We start from the raw sequence: 21,026 nt of genomic DNA on the forward strand, positions 1-21,026 counted from the left end.
AAAAAAAAAAAAAAAAAAAAAAAACCCCACTTTTATAACCCGTGGGGCCACTCTCCTGTTCTCCGCCTTTCGAGGTGAGCCAAATGGCTTTGCTACAAGCAGTTAGGGTGGGGTGGCAAGATCTCACTGGAGGGAAGAGCCCCTTCCGCGCGTAGCAAAGCAATTTATCTGGCCGCATCTGCAGCGGTGGTTGCGGGCTTGCCGAGTGCTTTGCGCATCCGCTTCGACTCGACAATGTTCCATTTTGCATTTTGCATTTTGCATTTTGCATTTTGCATTTTGCATTTTGCATTATGCATTTTGCATTTTGCATTTTGCATTTTGCATTTTTTATTTTTTTATTTTATTTTATTTTTTTTGTTTTTTTTGACTGTTTTTTCCTCGCGGAGAATACCCCCTGGGATGTTCTCCCACTGGCGTTTTTTTTTTTTTTTTCTTTTTTTCCCGCTCGAGTTATTTTCCCCGCGGTTCAGCGGCGTGGCTGCGTGGCGGCATAACAACGTAACGTCTGAACAACGTAGCGTCTTAACATCTTAACATCGCAACTGTTGCATGTCCGCTGGAGGCATTCCAGACGAACGTGCTCCTCGTTTAGCGTTTCTTTTGAATTTTTTTTTTCCGTTGCGTGTACCAACAGCGGCGTCCCCCCGCGCAGGTCGCCGATCGCCGCCGTTTGTTCTTTGACTCCCCAGGTGGCGCCTCAGGATGGGCAAGTTTCGGGGGGGTAAGGATAAGAAGCAGCCCGGAAAGGGGGGCATAAAGAAGAGCCCAAAGAAGGGTATACAGAAGGGCATAAAGAAGGGCGGAAAAATAGTCCCAAAAATAGTCCCAAAAGGAGGAGAAATCCCCCCCCCGAAGAAGCAGGCAAATAAGCAGGCAAAGAAGCAGGCAAAGAAGCAGGCAAAGAAACAGGCAACGCGGCCGGCAAAGCCGCTGACAAACACCCCCACGGAAGAGACATACTTGCAGAGCAGCGGCAGCTCCGTGGGCGGTGCCCCGCTGGATGCTCCCTCCCCCGAAGTGCCATGCGGTAGCCCGGGGGGCGGCCTCTTCGACGGGCTGTTCGCCGACCTGAAGGGCGTGCTGAGCGAGAGCCTGCTGCAAACGCTGGAAAAAAATAATTTTGTCCAAACGACGAGCATCCAGAAGAGGAGCATCCCAATTGTCCTACGCGATAATGATGTCTTCCTCAAGTCCATGACTGGTTCGGGGAAGACCCTCTCGTATGCATTGCCCTCCATTCAGAAGATCCTAAATTTGCAAAAGGAAAAAATAAAGATAACGAGAGACATGGGCACATTCATCTTGGTACTCTCCCCGACGAGGGAGCTGGCTATTCAAATAAACAGTTTGTTCACCACGCTGACGAAGCCGTACCCGTACATTGTAGTCTCCTGCCTAACCGGGGGAGAGAAAAAAAAATCGGAAAAAAATCGCCTGAAAAAGGGAGTGTCCATTCTGACGTGCACCCCCGGGAGGCTGCTGGACCACTTGGAGCACACCAAGGGGTTGAAGCTGTCCTTCCTGCAGAGCCTCATTTTGGACGAGGCGGACAAGGTGATCTTCCTCGGCTCGCAGGACAGGGTGCGCCTCATCTTCGACGCGGTTAAGCGACTCCGGGGGGGTAAAGCGGGAAAAGCGGCGGGAGCGGTAGGAGCGGCCAACGCGGCGGGGGAGGAAGACGCCGGGGCTGACCACGCTCCGCGTCAAACCGCGCTGCCTCACGCGCCGCTCCTACCGCCACCCCCGCTGGGGAAGAACTTCCAAATGGTGTTCATCTCCGCCACGCTGAACCACGCCGTGAAGAGCCTGGCCAACTACTGCCTAACCAACCGGACGGTGTGGGTGGAGGCGAAGGAGGACGGCGCCCCCGGGGGGGGGTTAAGCGGCGAGTTAAGCGGCGAGTTAAGCGGCGGGGTGGTGGTGCAGCCCTCCACCCATGAGGAGGAAGTCACCCCCACGGTGGGAGAAGACGACTGGAAGTACGATCTCCCAGAACAGTTAAAGCAATTTTGCATTGTTACAGATTTTAGGAAGAAGTTCCTCTGCCTCGTGCATTTGTTACTCTCCTGCATGAAGAAGAAGCAAAAGCCGGTGGTCTTTCTCTCCAATTGCCACAGCGTAGAGTATATGGGAGCTCTCCTAAAGAGCTTATACTGGCCAACCGATTTGAAGAAAGAAAACATGGAGGTTCATAAGAAGCTACACAAGGGTATCCCCTCTGTTCTGCTGAAGGAGGATGAGCAATTGTTGCGAAAGCATTTGGAGCAGACGCTCCAGAGGAGGGAGTGCCAATTAGCAGGGGATCCATCGAAGAGGAGAAAAAAGGGGGGAATTACCCTACCGTTTAAGAACATTCACGTGGATGACCTGTTAGGGGAAGACTCCTGCGACGAGAGGAACGGCTCCGCTGGAGGAGGAGACCGGTCCGCTCTCTACAATGTCAGCACGGATAGGCACAAGAGGAAGTACCTCTTCGGGGACACACACATATACACGCTGCACGGGAATATGTCGAAGGAGGACCGTCTAGGCAACTTCTTAGATTTTGCAAATGGGAAAAGAGGAGACAACTGCATTTTGCTATGTACCGAGATTGTCTCTAGGGGAGTGAACCTGGATGAGCTGAGTGTCGTCGTGCAGTATGACCCCCCCCAAGTTTTTGAAGAATACGTGCATAAGGTGGGTCGAACGGCCAGACTACAAAAGGAGGGGACCTCCTACTTGTTCCTCCTCCCGACAGAAGTGGAGTTTCTAAACGTTCTGCGAGAGAAGAAGATCCATGTGAAGACCATCCGGGGGGAGGAACTCATCGGGAAGTTCCGCAGGGAAGATGTGCCTCCTTCTTTCGCTTCCATTGGGGGAGATCTCCTCAGCTTCATTTACAATCATTTTAAGGTGACAGTCAAGTCGGATGAGTCCCTCATGGAGAAGGCCACTAGTGCCTTCCTGGCGTCCGTGACGGCCTACTACTCGGTGAGCAAGCCCCTGAGGCACATCTTCTGCGCGAAGAGCCTGCACCTGGGGCACCTCGCCTACGCCTTCCTGCTGGACGAGAGCCCCCGCGAAATCGCCCAGCTCAACAAGCAGCAGCGCTACTTGCGGGTCAAGCGCCACACCACGCTGGGCAAGCGCGAGCGCCGCCTCCTCCGCGGGGGGGTTAAGCGGGCTGAGCGGCGAGGTGAGGGGTGGGGTGAGCGGCGAGGTGAGCGGCTCGCCTAGGCGGTTGAATTTTTGCGGGTGACCCCTCTCGGTTAGCCCTTCCCGACCGCCTCTTCCCGACCGCCTCTTCACGACCGCCTCTTCCCGACTGCTTCTCCCGACCGCACACCCTTCTGCATCCTCACGTGTCGTTTTTCTCCCCGCGAACGAACCCTTCGGACGCGATCCACCCGTTCGGACGCGACCCAACTCTTTGCCCATCGTGCCGGACGCGCCGGACGCTCCGGCCCCGTTTGTTCTTCATTTGGTAGTTTTCGCGCCAACTGTTCCTAGCATGGTTCCCCGTTTGGTTGCCCGGTTGGTTGCCCCGTTTAGTACTTCTCCCCCTCCGTCGAGGCTGCCTACTTTCTCCCCCCCTCTATCGGGTACTCCCCTATCGTGAGAGCGACAACAGTCGGAGTCGAAGGGTTGCTGCCCCCCTGAGGGGCAGATAAACAGGCCCTCCTCTTGTGGAGAAGGGGAAGAGGCAATTGGGAAGCCGGTGCAGCATCGAAGGGGACGCAGCAACATTCGGAGGGGCACTACCTCTTCGCAGGGTGCTCTCGCAGAACGCACGAGCGGATAGCCAAGCACTTGGGAAGGTTTAAAAAAAAAAAAAAAAATCCCCCCATGAGTGCAGCAACGCGGAACGTTTTCGCAAAAAAAAAAAAAAAAAAAAAAAAGAATCTGATTGTCACGAGAGTTGCTCAGTTGGCAAACCCTCTCCTCCTCTACTTTGCCTTTTTCTCTTACGCGTTCGGATCGGTTAGGGAAAAAAGCATACACACCGCTTTTCTTCTCTCTCTCTCCCCCTGTTTCTTTTTTTTTTTTTTTTTGTTTGGCCCACCCTCTCTATTCCTTTTCTGTTGCCCCCCCCGTTGACGACGCCCTTGTCAGTTGGCAAAAAAGGAGGAAGCACCTCTGCTGGTCTGCTCACATAACGCGTACTCGCAAAAAGAAAAAAAAAAAAAAAATAGAAAAAAAAAAGAAAAAAAAGAACCGTAACGTCACTTCTACACGTTCTGTAGAGTCCCTTTTTTTTTTTTTTTTTTTTTTTGTTTTTTTTTTTCTTCACCCCCGTTGTGAGTTCCCCCAAAGGTAGTGCCAACGTGTTGGGTTAGCGGAGAGTGCACGCGTGCGTCCGCGGTGTGTGCCTCGCGTGTGCGCGTTGGTTGCGGTGCAGCGGTCGTCACTCGTCGTTCGTCGCTTGTTGCGCGTTGCTTGTTGCGCGTCGCTCGCCACTCGCCGCTCGTCACCTGTACGAACCGCCTACACCCCGCGCAGCCCCCCGGAGGAACCTACTCAAGCGCGCCAAGTTGCAAAAAGCGAAAGAGCAGTTGCGAAGCAATTTGCCAGGTAAAGGCCCCACGGCTCCGTTTGTTTTTCGCCCCGATTAGTCACCCCACACCGCATCACCTCACGCCGCTCCACCACACTCGCCCAATCACCGTGTTACCGCCCCACCGATCCACCGCTACCCACCATGCGCCTGCGAACCCTCGCGCCGCTCTACACGTGCGCGCTCGCGTACGCCGGCATGTCTAAGATGAGCACATGCATGCCCAACGTAACCCCCACGCCCAGCAAGGAACAGCCCCGCAGCGCGATGGCGGCTCCCACCAAGGCGAGTGCAGCGCAGCTGGACGCTGTGAAGAAGTACCTCAAGAGCTTTGACCACAAGAACGAGGAGGAGAGTACGTGCGAGGGGAAGCGGCAGGGGAAAGCGGCACTCTGCTTGCACACGCCTCCCCCCCCGTTGCATCACTGTGAATCGTGCCACCCAGGGGGTATCCGTCGCACCTTCCATACCTCATTATTTTTCTTCATTTTTTATATTTCCTCTCCCTTTTTTCCCCCCCTCTCGCTAGGCATCAACGGGTTCGCGCAGCTCCTCAAGCAGCTTAACATCAAAATGGCCGTCTTTGACTTTGACTTGACCATAATCGGTGCCCACTCGGGTGAGTCCCTCCGTTCGGGGAGGCGTCCCTCTGGAGAGTCATTCGTCTGAAGAGGCACTCACGTGATTGGAGTGATGGCGTGGTGGCGGCCTACTCACTCACTTTGCCGCTTTCCCCCCGCAGGAGGCTACATAGACAAGGCCAACGACGTGGGCCACATCGGGACGGCAGTGACCAACCACTTTAAGCTTCTCTCCAAGGCGCTCAAGGAGAACGGCATCAAAATTACCGTCGCGACGTTTTCGGGTGGGGTAGAGCGGCGCGTCGAGCTCACCACGTAGCGATCGCTACGTCGAACGATACCCTTCACCCGTTACACCGCAAACGATACCCTTCACCCGCCGCTCTTCACACGCCGCTCTCCCCACTCTGCTGTGCCCCCCCCGCAGACGAGGAGGCCATCCGGTACAGCCGCGGGCGGAACCCCACCCTCATCGCGGGCACGGACATGGTCAAGTTCAGCATGCAGCAGAGCAAGTGCGACGCGAAAATAGAGAAGGTCTACGCCTACTACCCCCCGTAAGGAAGATCCCAAGGAGAGATGTGCCAACTGATCACCCCGCAAACTGCTCCTCCCTCACTCAAACTGCTCCTCCCCCCCTCAAACCACCTCTCTACCCTCCCTGCAGCTACTACAGAGAGCCGCGGCACTACCGCCAGCTGGGGATGGACAAGCCGATGAGCCACGACAAGTCGTACCATTTGAAGCAGGTAGGGCGGTCAAGCGGTTCGAAGCGAGTGAAGCGGGGTCAAGCGGTTCGAAGCGAGTGAAGCGGGGTTAAGCGGTTCGAAGCGAGTGAAGCGGGGTTAAGCGGTTCGAAGCGAGTGAAGCGGGGTTAAGCGGTTCGAAGCGAGTGAAGCGGGGTTAAGCGGTTCGAAGCGAGTGAAGCGGGGTTAAGCGGTTCGAAGCGAGTGAAGCGGGGTTAAGCGGTTCATGCCTCTCCCCATCACACCGCTTCTCTCCCCATCACACCGCTTCTCTCCCCATCACACCGCTTCTCTTCCCATCACACCGCTTCTCTCCCCATCACACCGCTTCTCTTCCCATCACACCGCTTCTCTTCCCATCACACCGCTTCTCTTCCCATCACACCGCTTCTCTTCCCATCACACCGCTTCTCCCCCCATCACACCGCTTCTCTTCCCATCACACCGCTTCTCTCCCCATCACACCGCTTCTCCCCCCATCACACCGCTTCTCCCCCCATCACACCGCTTCTCTTCCCATCACACCGCTTCTCTTCCCATCACACCGCTTCTCTTCCCATCACACCGCTTCTCTCCCCATCACACCGCTTCTCTCCCCATCACACCGCTTCTCTCCCCGCTTCTCTACGCTCCAGATCAGAACCGACTTCGGCGTAAACGTGGACGAGATTTTGTTCGTGGACGACGACGTGAATAACTGCACCTCGGCGAAGAAGGAGGGGTACCTGACCTTCAACGTGACTGGGAAGAATGGCTTTAACTTTAAGAGCGTCAAGGTTATGTAGCCCCCCCGCAGCGGTGTGCGGCGGTAAGCGGCAGCCTTGTAAGAAGCGCTTTGCACGCTACATTTTCCACGCCGCACTTTGCACACCGCATTTTCCGCGCTGCTCTCTGCTCCCTGCGCGCCGCTTTTTTTTTTTTTTTTTTTTTTTTTTTCCCGCCAGTGGAACTTCAAAACAAATTTTCTCTTTAATTTCCCGCCGCGTGGCCACCTCGCTGCTCGCCCCCAAAGAAAATGAGGCAACGCAATGGTGCTCGGGAAGATGGCGACGGGCCGAAGCGCCACAGAGGTGGTGAACCAAATCGCGGGAAGGTACCTCCCATCGGTCAACATCGCCCACTTGGTTTGCAGTACCCTCCTGTTGAATTATCTGGTGGCACACTTGGTAGTTACCACCGTGTGGCTATCCCCCAGGGGGGAGGAAAACCACCACGTAGTAGGGGGGGCAAACCACCACTTAGTAGGGGAGGCAAATTTAACAAGCCCATCTTCTAGGGAAGAAGGGCCCCCCCCACACAGGAGAGCATATAACCAGGAGGACTTCACCACGCACAGAGTCGGTGTGGCCTACGTCCTCTGTTGCATCCTTTGCTGTATTGCCAAACTTGCAACGGTGTGCATGCAGACGAGAGGGAGCAAAGGTTCCCAGCTGGAGAGCCGAACGGACGAAGCAGCCAAACATGAGAGTGTCCCTCACGCGATGAGACGAAGGAGACAAATGTGGGTCACGAGCGGACATCTCCTCATGTACGTCCTCCTCGCTGAGCTAGGCATGCACAAGGGGGGGATAGGGACGACAGGGAAGACGCCCCCCTTCTTCCCATTCATCTTGGCAGTGTGCGAAGTGGGCACTCCACTTATCTCCCTTATTAGCATAGTAGGGGCAGTGAGAAGGGGCTACATAAGTGGCTACCTCAAGGAGAGAAAAAAAAAAAAAAAAAAAAAAAAAATGAACAGGGTGGACCTCTTCCTCTTCGTGTGCTACTTCGCCGTTGAGAGGGTTTGCAAAAGAAACTTCCGTCGCGAGGGTGGAAGCGCAGGAGGAGAACAAACGGTGGAGATATGCAGGGAACCAGATGAACGTGCCTCCACGGGGAAGAGGACCACTAAAGGGGTCACCCATGGGGGAGAGCTCAAAGGAAGAAATGCTATTCGTGCCAACGTACAGAAGGGGTGGCTCTTCCCCAGATGTGTAAAGTTATTGGTGCACATGTTGCAACAGCGTCTGAGTCCTTTTCAGTTGCGCGACGTCGGCAGGGTACCCCCCAACGGGATGGCCTCCCAGGAAGCAGCCCGAGGGAGGAGCGCAACCAACCAGGTGGGAACCAACACTGTAGGAAGGGACAGAGGGATCAGCGGCAGAGGAAGCCACGTCGGAGGCGATGGTGGTTCTTATACTACATTGGAGAAGCGTCATATGAAAAAGGGGGCAGGAAAAAACCATTCGGGTAGCCATCCACATGAGGAGAGCTCAGACAGTCAGGGGGAGCTGTGCCAGCGGGTTAGGACGAATGCTCACCAGTATAAAAAATTTTACCATCAGTATTGCAAGGACCTCAGAGGAGACGAGGAAGAAGCGGAGGGGCAGAGCAGCTCAGGGCAGAGCAGCTCAGGGGGGAGCCACCCCTTTTTGAAGTGCCCCACGCTCAGGGAGAGGAGAAAATTTAAGGTCATCCAGGGGGGGGGTGGTCAACAAAGAGGTGAAGGGGTAGCCTCCCCTGGGGAGACACCACTCATCGGTGAGACCCCCTCGTCAGTCACCCCCTCTGCAAGAGACAACGAACGGGGGGAAAAGGGAGTCAATTTCGGGAGTGCCCAAACGAGGAGCCTGGACGATAAGCGGAGTTACACCTCGTTGTACTTCCCCTCCGTCACCGAAACGGGCAGTAGCAAAGGTGGAAGCGGTGGTGGAAGTAGCGGTCGAAGCTGCTGTGAGGGGGGCGGCCTCTCCGGTGGGCACCTCCAAAGTGATTTGAGGCGAATGGAGGGGAAGCACCTCCACAGGGGGGCGGAACAGAAGGCGAAAATGAAGAAGGCGAGGAAGACGAAGAAAAAACACCACGGGGTTTATCTCTCCCCCGATGGGGCGAAGTGCTCACGTTCGATTTGTGCAGAAGAAAAGGCAAACAGTAGAGACGCAGTGAGTAGCAACCGAGTGAGGAGCGACTCGGTAAACGCACTCGAGGCGCACATCAGAACGTTCCTCTCGGACTTCAAAAAAAAAAGGGAAATACTTACCTTCCTAAACGATATTCATAAAACCATTCTGATGATGCGCATTTTGTCGCTGCTGCTGACCAAAGGCATTCTGATGTGCACCTCCCTGTACTTCCTCCACATCGTGCCAGTCGCCTCGGGTGTTCCGTCAACCCCCCCCGGTGTGCTGCCCCTGCTGCAGGTGTGTCACTTTGCCCTCTTCCACTTGTACGTGCGCGAGTACGCGGCGCGCAGGCGGTGCAGGTGAAGTGGGACGCCAGGCGGGTCGCGTGCATGCGGTTACCCCCACACAATGGAGTTAATGAGATAATGTGCTAATGAGATAATGTGCTAATGAGATAATGTGCTAATGAGATAATGTGTTAAAGAGCTATCTCATTTTTCGCTCCCCACACTTCCTTTTTTTTTTTTGCAAATCCATAACGTTATCCTTAATTACAACTGGGTGGAAGTAAATACACGTTTGCTCAGTTCGGGTGTAAAAAAAAAAAAAAAAAAAAAAAGCTACCTGACCAAGTCAGGTAAATATTCGTGGGATGGCTAAGCGGGCATATTTTTTTTTTTTTTTTCTTTTTTTAACCTACCACGATGTCGTAAAAATGGGAAAAAAAAATAAAAGCGAAAAGGTGCATTGCCCCCCTTTTCATCGGTTCGCCTTGGCAACTCTCTCAATTTCGTCCTTCTTCTTGATGGCATAGGAACTGGAGGACTCATTGGCGCAGTTGATGATTTCCTCCGCGAGGCATTCAGAAATGGATTTGATATTTCTGAAGGCGGCGTTCCTAGCACCCGTACAGATGAGATAAATCGCTTGGTTCACTCTCCTGAGTGGAGAGACATCAACTGCTTGTCTTCTAACCACACCAGCGGAACCAATTCGAGTGGAGTCTTCCCTTGGCCCACCTTTCTGCACGGCATTTACATACACCTGGATGGGGTTTTCTCCAGTCATGAGATGAATGATTTCGAAAGCGTAGGCGACAATTCTAATTGCCTTTAGCTTCTTTCCGTTGTTCCTTCCATGCATCATCATCGAGTTGACTAGTCGCTCGACGATTGGGCAGAGGGCCTTCCTAAATCTCTTTTTCTGGTACCTCCCTGCAGTGTGGGGAGTATACACGCAGGCCTTCTGGGACACTGCGATGCAGTCGACCTATGGGAGGAGGTGTGATGGTAGCGAAGTGGTAATGAAGCGGTAATGAAGTGGCCACGAAGTGGTAACGATGCGGTAAAACGAAGTGGCCACGAAGTCGTTACGAAGTGGAGGGACGGCTCTAAGGAAGAAGTCCCCTCCTCGGTTACGCCATTTAAACACGGACGGGGGAGAGTATCCTCCCATGGGATTTCTCCACTTACCAGTGACAAGTCCGCAATATTCACATCTTCGTAGGACCACTTTTTGAAGAGCTTAATGTCGGCCGTTGTCGATTCCATTTTGATGCTTCTGGCGGAGGGGTGCTGCGGGGAGAGGGGGCAGGCGAAATAGCAGTGCGAATGGGTTGCCTACGTAAAAAGTGCTGCACGGGGGGTAGCCATGGAGCATCCACGCGGCATCTTCACAGCAAAGCGGTTAAGCAGCTCATCAAATGTGGCCATGTACATCATCATGTTAGCGGCACCGCTTTTTCTTTCCTTCCATTTTTGGAGCAACCTCCTCACGAAGTCGCACGTATGGAGGGGAGCCCAACCACCCATCATGTTCTCCTTCACTTTGTCATCTCACCCGTTTGCTTACCTTTTTTTTTTTTTTTTTTTTTTTCCTTCTTTTAACCTCTACGGGGGGGATTCATTAAAAATATCCAAATGAGTAGGAATACACTTTCGAAGGGGTAAAAAAAAAATAACAATGTAACTCTTACGAGGAAAAAAAAAAAAAAATTAGGAAACTTCAAAGTTGAGCAGAAGGAAATATTTAAAAAAGAAAAATATATCTCTGCATTGGTTTGTGCGGGTGGCCCAGAATGGTTTTCCCTTTCGTATGGTTTCTCTCGCACTGTAGTGTTTTTTTTTTTTTTTTTTTTTTTTCTCTTCATACTGCGGAACGGAAAGCCCAGCTTTGTTGCTGACCTTTTTTCATATGTTAACCGCGTGGCACATTTTGCCCCTTCACCGCTGCACGTCGCAATGAGTTAACGGGTTAACGTTTGCTGTTCGGATGCCCCATGGGTGTCAGCTCGGCGCTCAGCAGGTGACTACCTCGCCATGTAAAACATACTCCGTATGGTGCAGATGTGATGATCGTGAACGCCCTTTCGCGTAAGGCACCCCCTCCCTCCGATGGGTGCAGCATTGTACCCCCGTATGCATCGCGCAAATGATGCCACTCGCCTTTTTCGCAGCGCCCTATTTGGTTAGAAAACCCCTTACGCTGCCGCAGGCCATGAAGGGGAAAAAGGGAAGCAAAGGGAAGCGGCATACAAGGCGTGGCAACGTGGCATAGCAACATAGCATGGCAACATGACCTGGTAAGGTAACATTTCATAACAACATTGCGTGACAACATGGCGTTGCAGTGGAGCCTCCCACCTGTTAGCAGCTCATCACCTTGAGCCATTTCCCCGAGGCCGCGCTGCAAGCAATGCCAACGCGTCGCGCCAACCGCAATGTAGCGGTGCCGCCTACCTTCCCCATTATATATGCTGTTATGCTTTGTTAAGGCCACCCCCTCCATTCCGCGAAAGTTTCCACGTGAAAAAAAAATATAGCGCCGTGATGCCCCCCCCGTCGCGAAACGAGTTAACACGTAAAATTTAAAAGAAAAAAAAAGTGAGCTACTAACCGCGCAGTGGGAGAAGCGACATTCGTTTGTATTCCCTGCTGCTCCCCTTTTTTACCTTCACAATTTACGTTTTTTTCACAATTTTTTCCTTTTTCACCCTTTTGCGCAATGGGGCATGCAGCATTTGGCGCAGCGGGGTTGAGCTAAAAATGTGGAGGAATATTAAGCGGAGTTACCCCCCGTTTGGGAAGCCATTGCAAGGGAAGGCACCAATGGGGGGAAAGCTACTCATTTTTTTTTCGCGCTACTGTGGAGAAGTAACCTTTTGTATGCCCCCTCCCCTGAGGGTGATTAACTACGCAATGTAGGAGGGCCTATCCCATGGGGGCATCACACACTTGGGAGCATTCCCCTGAGCAGCTGGTGTTGCATGGTTCCTTTTTTTAATTTCACCGAGGGGGGAGGAGACCCAAATGGGAAAGAAAGGAAGAAAGGAAAAAAAAAAAAAAAAAAGAACAAAAAAACAACATTTTCACGCCGCTTTTATGTGAACTGCCCCAATACGCACGCGTCCAGTTGAGGATCCCCGAAAAGGGAGAAAACGCGCGAGCTGTTCCCACGGTTGGCGTGCCACATGTTGCTACCTTCAAAACGAGCTGAATAGTAGCCCCATTCGGTGCACCGTATAGCTGTGCTTGCAATAGGAAAAAAAAAAAAAAAATCGAATTACTACTGCCAAATTAGTGGCCCATCGGTTTGGCACACGGAGCAAGCCCTGCACACATGAGGCTTGCAACAATCTTTCGTAGAATTAGCGAATGTGAGTAGTGGAGGAATACAACCATGTTTATGGCCCCCTCGTGTGTGCGCAGCTGTGACAAGCGAATTTGCTGCATATGCATAAAAAAAAAAAAAAAAAAAGTCCCAATTTCACCTGACCTGTTCAGGCAAAAATTGTATTTCACTCGTATCGTATGAACTGTCTAGGGGAAAAAAAAAAAATAATAAACAAAGTAGCCATGTTATCCACCAAAATGTATAGCGATATCATGCAGGGTTAAAAAGGGAAAAAGCGCTACCCACGTACCAGTCTGCACACATGTGTACTTTTTTGTATGTACAGGTCATAACTTTTTACAGCAGCTCGTTGAGCAGGAAAGCTAAGTGTGCAGGGCTGAAGAGCGAAATGCAGCTCTTTTAGTGGCTAAATGTAGACTTGCCTTGAGTCCACCTCAAGGGGGAAGAAGCCTCTCCAGGGTTAGCGGCTTTTACGGGGTATTCTTTCTGGACAGCACGGGCATTTCACCTCTGACCTGCTTATGTGAAAGGGAAAAAAAAATAGCGCAGGTGGGGTGAAGGTAGCGAAAAGGCAAACAAGCCACAATTGAGTAGATCACTTTTTTTTTTTTTTTTTTTTTTCCAGCTCGCGCTTGCCATTTTGCAGAACATGCGCGTTCGGGGGGGTCATTCTTCGTAAACGTTTTTCCGTCGCGCGGCACTTGCAGTGTTAATTTAATTAATAAATAAATTAATTAATCATTCGTTTAACATTTCATTTAACATTTCATTTAACATTTCAATTAACTTTCCATTTAACTTTCCATTCAATTAAGCATTAATTCATTCAGCTTCATTTCGCTCCTTCCCACTTCTACATCCTACGTCCATACTCCCCATTTGACCTTTGCACGCTGATTCCCCCCACTCGTGTCTTTTTCAACACAACGCGACTCCGTTTGGCCGCCTCTCCACGTTGCCCCTCCACCTTTGCGCCTTTCCCCTGCACGATGAACAAACTGCTGTCGCTGTCGCTGGCCCTCTGCCTCTGCGCCGTGGCGGCCGTCAGGCCACCCACCGGGCGGTATGAAAGCGTGTCTAAGAGTCTGAACGAGCAGCTAGGAAGAAGGGGGGGGAGCTCCACCAACGGGAAGGCATTTAACCTGCAAGATAATATCAAATATGAAAGGAAGAATAATTACGAGCTCTTTGTCGACGCGAATGGAGAGCTGCAGCAGCAGCGTTTTGGAGTGAAGGAGCCCAGGCAGTTACTAAAAAAAAGTCTCGACCAGTTAAGGTACCTAATAAACGATTTGGAAATCCTCACAGGGGTATACACCTTCAACGCGAGAGACAAAGAGAAGGTGTTAAAGGAAACACTAAAGCCAGAGTCACTTTGCTTTACCATGTTTGGTCTCCTAGCCAACCACATTAATAAGCTGCTCCAACCAGTGGAGGACTCTCCCATCTATGGGCTCATCATCAAAGGAGAGAGGAACACCAGCACGAATGAAGTGAGCAAGGAACTCTCCATATATGTGATCCTATCAAACCTATCTGTGTATGTTGGAGAGTTTAAATTCCCCACGTTGAAGACTGCCCCCTACGAGATTCCTTTCCTCGTTGGCTACTACGATAGCAAGGGAAGCGGATTTAAAAACAAAGCCTTTTCCTACGTGTGTCCCCTACCAACGTTCCTAATAGATGTTATTAGAACGACCAAGATGGGGATGAAATTTAATTTTAATGGAGCCGACTTGGACGTGAAAGAGTTGTTCCCCGCTTCGCTATCTCACTGGGTGGAGACGCCATCCATGCTGCCTGCACAAACAGGGGACAAGCACGACCGGGAGAGGAAGGCCATCATAGAGGTGCTCAAGAAAGAAGCCAAGGATGTGACGTATAGGAAGGTACACTCCACAGGGGTAATTGAAGGGGTGGGCATTGTGCAGCCACAAGAGAGGATCCTAGCCTCCATTTCGTTTGCCAATATGAGAGAAACGGTCAAACGTTTTCTGGCCAGCTCGGGAAGAACCTCCATGGATGGGTCATCCACTGCCCTTTACTTCGTCGCTATCAGTCAGAAGCTCTTTGCCACAATGAAAGACACCGCGCAGAGGAGAGTCACCCGCGTGGAGGTCTCCAATGTGGTGCAGAACAAGGCGGGGTTCTTGCAAGGGTATAGTCTGAAGCTAACTCTGGAGGACTCCACCTTCGTGGCGACGGAGGCGCTCGTGCAGGGGAAGAACGTGTTGGTGCCTCGCGAGTTGCGTGGTGGCAGCGGTGGCGGTGTTGGCACCGCTGGCGGCGCCGCTTCCCTGGAGGTGCCCGTGGCTTACGGGCTGCGCCTGGGCGGCGGCTCGGGGCTGGCGTACAGCTTCGCGGGCCTGGCCTTCGACCTGAGCCGCGCGCTGCCCTACAGCGTGAGCAGCTTGGCCTCCTTCGCGCGCGCGGCGTAGGAGGAGCGGTGGTGAAGCGGCGAAGCGGCGGCACAGCGGCACAGCGTAGTGGCGCTGCGTATTGCTGCTCGGACCCGCCTTGGTCCACTCTTTTTTTTTTTTGGTTCTGAGGGCGCTTCCCAAGGAGCGTCCTCTCCGTTTTGATTGCACCTTTTTTGCCATTGTGAGCGGGGGAGATGAGATGAGACGAGGTGTGAAGAGGTGAACCGAGCTGAACTGAGATGTGATGAGGTCTCATCAGCGGAGAGGGGGTCGCACCCACCACATAGCACATCGCCTACCCCCCCCGCGTTGATTTTTCCCGCCGGGGAGGGCGGCGCGTCTCTCCCCTAGACGGGCTACAAATTGCCAGCGGGTAGTCTACGTACCCCAGCTCGAACTTTTAAAACCTATTTGATTTGAAACCGTGTCGACAGTAGCAACTGCTCATTTGGTCATTTAAGGGTCGTTGGGTCTTTCGACTGTGAAGGGGGCTAGCGGCGAGGCCGAGGGGGTCACACGTATTTTACGCGCGCATGGATGGAGGTACGCATGTACGGATGTGCTTGTTTATTTTTTTTATTTTTTTTTAGCTTACCCCGCTTCGGCCGCGAAGAACCGTTTCGAAGCAGGACCGGAGGAGGAAAAAAAAAAAAAAAAAAAAAAAAAATACAAGTGGGCTGATAGGCCAGTGCACTCCTGAGTGGTCAAACGTAACCGCCTTGCGGAGGGAGCACTTCAGCAGCGCGGAAACGAAGCGAAGGTGAAAACGAAGCGAGCGTGAAAGTGAAGCTAAAGTGTAGCCAAAGCGAAGTAACAGCCAAGTGAGCGATTTTGCATGCCCAGAAGAAGGGAACTTCACGCACAAGTCCACTCGTAAGTTTGCTCCCAGTGGTGATTGCATGCTTACGTGGTGATTACATGCCTACGCGGTGATTACATGCCTACGCGGTGATTACATGCTTACGTGGTGTTACACTCCTGGGTGGATGCCTCCCAACCGGGTGATCTGACCGAGCCTGCTTGCCACCTTGCAGTTGTGCCGGGCACCACCCTCCCCCTTTTTTCCCCCCAAGTTTTGTCCCCCCGTAAAAGTACCCTACCAGCAATGCCAAAGAATACTCCCGAAAGCGGAAACGTAAATGACCCCATGAAGGATGTGAAGGACGGCAAGGCGGATGCGAAACCGAACGACCTAAACGATGATAACGTTTACATTTTCGATGAGCCGGATGATGAGTTGGAGGAGTTCGAGGAGATGGGTAAGTTGGTTCGCGGCGGTCCAGCTAAGCGGCGGTCCAGCTAAGCGGCGGTCCAGCAAAGGGGTGCTCCTACACAGGGGCGCTCCTACACAGGGGTGCTCCTACACAGGGGCACTTTGCAACGAGCCAACCGTACCTTCCTCCGAACCAACCGTGTAATGTTTTTCCCCCCCCCCCCCGCCGTAGGCAGCACAGCCCACAACGTAGACACCGACCTGGAAAATTGGGAGGAAGACTGGGGAGCAGCGGGTAGGTGCAGCACCCCCAGCGGCGGGAGTGCCCATCCGTCGCTGCGTTAGCTACGTGAATGCATCCCCTTTCATTCCTTTTTTCCTTTCCTTTATGTCACCCCTCCCCCTGCTGCCTCCACCTCCACCGCCACCACTCCAGGATGGGACGATGACGACGACGATGATGACAAGTTCATTTTGAAGGTCGAGTCGGAACTGCAGAACTTTAAGGCCACTTTGGATGCCGAAAAGGACTTGAAGAAGTGAAAAGTGGGAAGAAGCGAAAGGGGAAGGGGGGGGACATCCCGTTACCCCCGCGTGGTGGGCCTGAAGGGACGCGCCGCTGCGTAGATCGCACCGTTGTGTAGACCACCCCGCTGTGTAGATCGCACCGTTGTGTAGACCACCCCGCTGTGTATACTGCACCTTTTGAACGACCTGCTCTCTTTTTTTTTCCCCTTTAAATGGTGGTGGGCCCCCCCTTATAGGTGTGGTGGGGATGCCTTGTGAAGAGGGTTAAAGGCACCTTTGCGGGTTGCACGCACACATGAGATAATCGCAAAAAGGGGAGATCCCCTGCCGCTCAGCCAAACGGATGCCCCCAGATGGATGCACTTGCGTAGTCACCATTTCGCATTCGCCACTGATGGGTGACGAAAAAAGAAAAAAAAAAAAAAAAAAAAAAAAAAAAGAAAAGAAAAAAGAACTTTTCGTAATTATCTGCAAACGGCAAATTGCCAAATGGACAATCTTTTTAAATTTTTTTTTTTTTTTTTTTTTTTTTTTTTTTTTTTTTTTTGGTTTCTCAAAGAATAGGTTTGTTACATTCGGGATTGAAAAAGTTCACAAAAAATGGGATGGGGGGGGTGGAAGCTGACTGGGTGGACGAGCCGGAGGGAGTCTGCCTTCCCCAGCTGCCACTTCACATGCACAAGGTAACCCCCTCCTGCAGCACGCGCCTTACACATGTTGCTGTAACATCTGTGTGGGGCGAAATGAGGCAGGTCTGTTGGCAGGTCTGTAGGTAGGGCCCTCCCTAACGGTTATCTCTCCCCGCTTGTTCCGTTGAAGCTCCACTTCTGCACCGCTTCCACTCCGCTTCTACCCCCGCGGGGTTACTCCTTGACGCTCCGTCGAATCGGCAGCACCATCGGGTTGAGCTGCGACAGGTACACGCAGAGCCAGCTGCAGGGGGGGGAAGGAGATGAGGAGGGTGAGAAAGCAGATGAGCAGAAGACGGATGATGATTAGCAGACGGGTGGTGCGGCGGATGAGTATGGCGGTAACGCGATGCGCTCCCTCAACGTACAATATCCAGAGGCAGAAAACGGCGAGCGAGACCAGGGTGATGATGAGTCTGCAAAGGAGAGGAAAAAAGAAAAAAAAAAAAAAACATGACAAGTGGAGCGAATCGGTTGGTAAGTTCATCTAAACCTCCAAGGGCACATCCTCATGGAGAGTGCACATCGGTCGGCACAGCCGCTGTGCGCGAGCTGAGGGGGTGCCCTACTTCACCATGTCCATCCGAGATATCTTCCCCTCTCGTGCGAACAGGAGACAAAACAAAATGCACGAGACAAACCAGATGATTAAATAAATGAAACTTCCCGTGGAGATGATGGCGTCCATCCTGTCGGTGGGGCGGCGTGAGGGGAGCAGTGGGGGTGAAGTGGGAGTGAAGTGGGAATGAAGTGATCCGCACGGACATACACGTGAGGGCGAAGCGACAATGGATCGGTCGTCCCACAAAGAGGCAAACAAACGAAATTACCACACGTCCTTACTTGACTGTAACACGATTGTTATACGTAGCCGACGGATGGGTTCCGGGGGAGGGGTTAAAAAACAAAGGGGTGTGACAAACGGGAAAAGAAAAAGAAGCGCTTGTCTCTTTTCCTCTTCTGTGCCAGCTGGAATGTGCTAATCGATAAGGTGGCGACCGTCCTCTCCCTTCTTGATGATGGCATGTTTTTTTATTTTTTTTTTTCTTCTCTTCTGTGTTATAGCGAAACGGCGTTTGCAGAAAATTGCGGTGGCGCGTTGCCTCTTCGGAGTGGGGGCTCGCGAGGCGCAGCTGGTGGGGGGTGCCAGAGTTGGCGGCAATCGCGGCAATCACGGCAATCGCGGCGATCACGGCAACCGCCAATCGTGGTGACCTCGTGTGCCTTCCTGTTGGCTCCCACTCCTGGCTGCCCTCCGTCTGTGTCTTCCCTCACGTGTGCGCTCAGAAAAGGGGCTACATGCTTTTTGGCGTTACTTGCCACGTTCCATCGTAGGCTCGCGGGTCGGTTCGCTCTCTCCAGGGGTGCTCCCCTCTCTCCGGGGCTGCTTTCCCTTTTATGCTGTGGCGGTTGGCCCTCCCCCACAGGGTTGCCTTTCCTCTCCCTCGGCTTGTGCGGCGAAGCAGCAACGCAGCGACGCGTGGGTGGGGAGGCCCCAGCGGTGAAACGCAAAAAAAAAAAAAAAAAAAAAAAGCTAATGGCAAATGGCAAACCGTAAAGCGTGAATTATCAGTCGTGCGGGGGGAAACCCCAAAAATGAAAAGGAAGGAAAAAAAGAAAAAAGCAAAATGAAATAGGATAAAATAAAGTAAACAGGAAAAAAGGCAAAAAGGCAAAAAGGCAAAAAGGCAAAAAGGCAAAAAGGCAAAAAGGCAAAGAAGTAAAAAAATAAAACACAAAGTACACAAAATATAAAACGCGTGCCCAACGAATGGGAGAATTCACGAATGTCAAGAAAAGGAAAAAAAAAAAAGCTTAATTTTTTTTTTTTTTTTTTTTTTTTTTTTTTTAAGGGTCAGGTAAAAAAAAAAAATTACAAATTGGTGAGTCCCAGTGGGTGGTAGGCAACCAAGTGGAGAAAAGGACACTCCAAGGGAAAAAGCAACAAAAAAAAGAAAAAGAGAAAAAAAGAAAAAATTACATGTAAAGAAAAGCCCATAAAAGTGACTTAACAAACCTGCGAATGGCAAGAAAAATGAGGAGCAGCCATTTACAGGAAATGCTAAACGCAAAGTGAGCGCCCTTTTTTGGAGATTGCGAAAAAAAGAAAAACACAAAATGGCATGACGTAACACACTGTGGTGAAACGAAGAGTGGCGTGATTACGTGGCCACCACGGGGTTACTCATTCGTTGCAGCATGCACGTGGGGAACTTGGAGCAATATATATTTTCCTCCTGGACTGTTCTCTCTTCGTTAATGCTTTGTACCCACGGTGAGTTTATATAGGCACACACACACAGAAGGGAGGGGGAGAGGGAGTTCCCAAACGGAGATGTCAGCACCCCGGTGAGCATGCAGCGCCCCCAGTTGCTAAAATGGTGAAAACGGGACGCCGCGAGGAAGATGATGCTGCAAGAGGGAGGCTCGAACGGAAGGTGAAGTCGCGGCACCATAGAGGGGAGAGGAGTCCCGGAGGAGGGAAGCGATGGCGCGGTGAGTCAAAACACCATCGGAGGAGTTCACCCCGGCGGAGTGGTTCACCCGAGCGGCGTGACCGAAGGGGGGGCTCCGGCAAAAGGAGGAAAAGGAAAGAAGGCCGCAGTGAATCTGGGTCCCGCGCGAGTAGCCAGCCCAGAAGGGGGGGGAACCAACGAAGGAGAAGCCGAGGGAGTAGCAGAAGCCGAAGCAGAGATCGACGCCGAAGCAGGAGCAGAGATGGACGCGGAGACAATCAGCGGGGGCCCGCGCCGCAGGGCAAGCAGCCCCCCCAGGTGTCCTACAACGCATTCGACTACTTCTCAAACGACATCTCGAGCGAAAAATTACTGCCCAGCTACATCATGGAAGAAAAAAATAAATACGAAAAGGACGTCTTCGAAAAGGCATATGGACTGAGTCTAGGCGATGGCATCATCCAGGTTGACCAGTTTCTCTTTGACCCAAAAGAAGGCCACCAAGAGAAGATGCAACTGATGAAGAACGATAGCGCCACCAGGCACACAAGTAGTAAGGGGCACTACGAGTGCTACAGTTGCAAAGCCAAAAATGTTTATGCGAATGTGCAGTGCCGTAAGTGTAAGAAGTTGAGGAAGGTTTGATTTGGTGGTGGCGGTGGGGGGAAACCATCTGCAAGTTGTGAGAGGTTACCTTGCGAGCGTTCCTTCATCTCGGTAGAGAAGACGAAGAAGAAGAGGCGATGCGATGAGAAGCGAAGCGATGAGAAGCGAAGCGAAGCGAAGCGGACTCACCCGAATGAACAGTGCTCCCTTCGTTTGTCCTCTGAGCCGCGCAAGCCCCATTTTGGACCCCCCAATCGAGAGCGTCGCTGAGCTATGTTGCGCAAAAGGCGAATTCACCTTCACAGGGAAGGTGCAACAGGTTGGAATTTCGCTGAAAAGGAATTGCCTTTAAGTTGTCCCTTTGGTTTGTTCATTTTATGAGGCGCTAAATGGACGAGCCACCGCTGCGATGTTTTACTTTAACTGACAAATTGCACTCCCTTCGCAACTGCCCGAAGGGGGGAGGCGAAAGAGCCGCGCCAAGTGGATTTATTCCCCAACAGGGGTGGAAACAATGTATTTTTTTTTTTTTTTCACCTGAACGGTTCATGCAGCTAGCTAGGCTAGCTAGCTATTTTTTTTTTTTTTTTTTTTTTTTTTTTTCTTCCCATTCTGCGGAACAGTTGCAAATGTGAACATTTAAAAATGGAACTGCGCGAGGGAGGCATGCGCATGCATTTGAAGAGGAGAGACACCCCACTGGGTAAGCCGCATGGGGTGCAGAGAAAAGGG

At 52.1% G+C, this 21,026-nt stretch overlaps 4 protein-coding genes across 4 annotated transcripts; 3 read left to right on the plus strand and 1 right to left on the minus strand.

Annotated features, from left to right (window-relative positions):
- Positions 1-443: 443 nt before the first annotated feature.
- On the plus strand, positions 444-6,652 carry PVX_096270 (DEAD/DEAH box helicase, putative; the record flags this gene model as incomplete). The annotated part of the gene is made up of 8 exons (XM_001612757.1): positions 444-1,605; positions 1,759-3,159; positions 4,826-4,895; positions 5,070-5,159; positions 5,283-5,405; positions 5,549-5,678; positions 5,789-5,870; positions 6,503-6,652. The coding sequence occupies exons 1-8, from the start codon at positions 706-708 to the stop codon at positions 6,650-6,652; spliced, it is 2,946 nt and encodes a 981-aa protein (XP_001612807.1). The 5' UTR covers positions 444-705.
- A 2,790-nt stretch (positions 6,653-9,442) lies between these two features.
- PVX_096265 (40S ribosomal protein S5, putative) lies at positions 9,443-10,846 on the minus strand. Its single transcript, XM_001612756.1, has 3 exons — positions 10,601-10,846; positions 10,222-10,323; positions 9,443-10,018 (listed from the first exon to the last, which is right to left on the minus strand). The coding sequence occupies exons 2-3, from the start codon at positions 10,297-10,299 to the stop codon at positions 9,509-9,511; spliced, it is 588 nt and encodes a 195-aa protein (XP_001612806.1). The 5' UTR covers positions 10,300-10,323; positions 10,601-10,846; the 3' UTR covers positions 9,443-9,508.
- Positions 10,847-13,371: 2,525 nt separating this feature from the next.
- On the plus strand, positions 13,372-14,820 carry PVX_096260 (hypothetical protein, conserved; the record flags this gene model as incomplete). Its single annotated transcript, XM_001612755.1, has 1 exon — positions 13,372-14,820. The coding sequence occupies one exon, from the start codon at positions 13,372-13,374 to the stop codon at positions 14,818-14,820; it is 1,449 nt and encodes a 482-aa protein (XP_001612805.1).
- Positions 14,821-15,614: 794 nt separating this feature from the next.
- Positions 15,615-16,946, plus strand: PVX_096255 (hypothetical protein, conserved). Its single transcript, XM_001612754.1, has 4 exons — positions 15,615-16,061; positions 16,248-16,310; positions 16,452-16,561; positions 16,780-16,946. The coding sequence occupies exons 1-3, from the start codon at positions 15,908-15,910 to the stop codon at positions 16,556-16,558; spliced, it is 324 nt and encodes a 107-aa protein (XP_001612804.1). The 5' UTR covers positions 15,615-15,907; the 3' UTR covers positions 16,559-16,561; positions 16,780-16,946.
- The last annotated feature ends 4,080 nt before the right edge of the window (positions 16,947-21,026 follow it).

Source organism: Plasmodium vivax, chromosome 3 (genome assembly GCF_000002415.2).
Source record: "Plasmodium vivax chromosome 3, whole genome shotgun sequence".
NCBI classification, from domain to species: Eukaryota; Apicomplexa; class Aconoidasida; order Haemosporida; family Plasmodiidae; genus Plasmodium; species Plasmodium vivax.

Bases quoted from the DNA above. Each gene is read 5' to 3' on its own strand.
- PVX_096265 (XM_001612756.1), bottom strand. From the start codon at position 10,299: ATGGAATCGACAACGGCCGACATTAAGCTCTTCAAAAAGTGGTCCTAC. The intron at 10,019-10,221 runs GTAAGTGGAGAA...CTCCTCCCATAG, and splicing joins ATATTGCGGACTTGTCACTG to GTCGACTGCATCGCAGTGTC.
- PVX_096255 (XM_001612754.1), top strand. From the start codon at position 15,908: ATGCCAAAGAATACTCCCGAAAGCGGAAACGTAAATGACCCCATGAAG. The intron at 16,062-16,247 runs GTAAGTTGGTTC...CCCCCGCCGTAG, and splicing joins GGAGGAGTTCGAGGAGATGG to GCAGCACAGCCCACAACGTA. The intron at 16,311-16,451 runs GTAGGTGCAGCA...CCACCACTCCAG, and splicing joins GGAAGACTGGGGAGCAGCGG to GATGGGACGATGACGACGAC.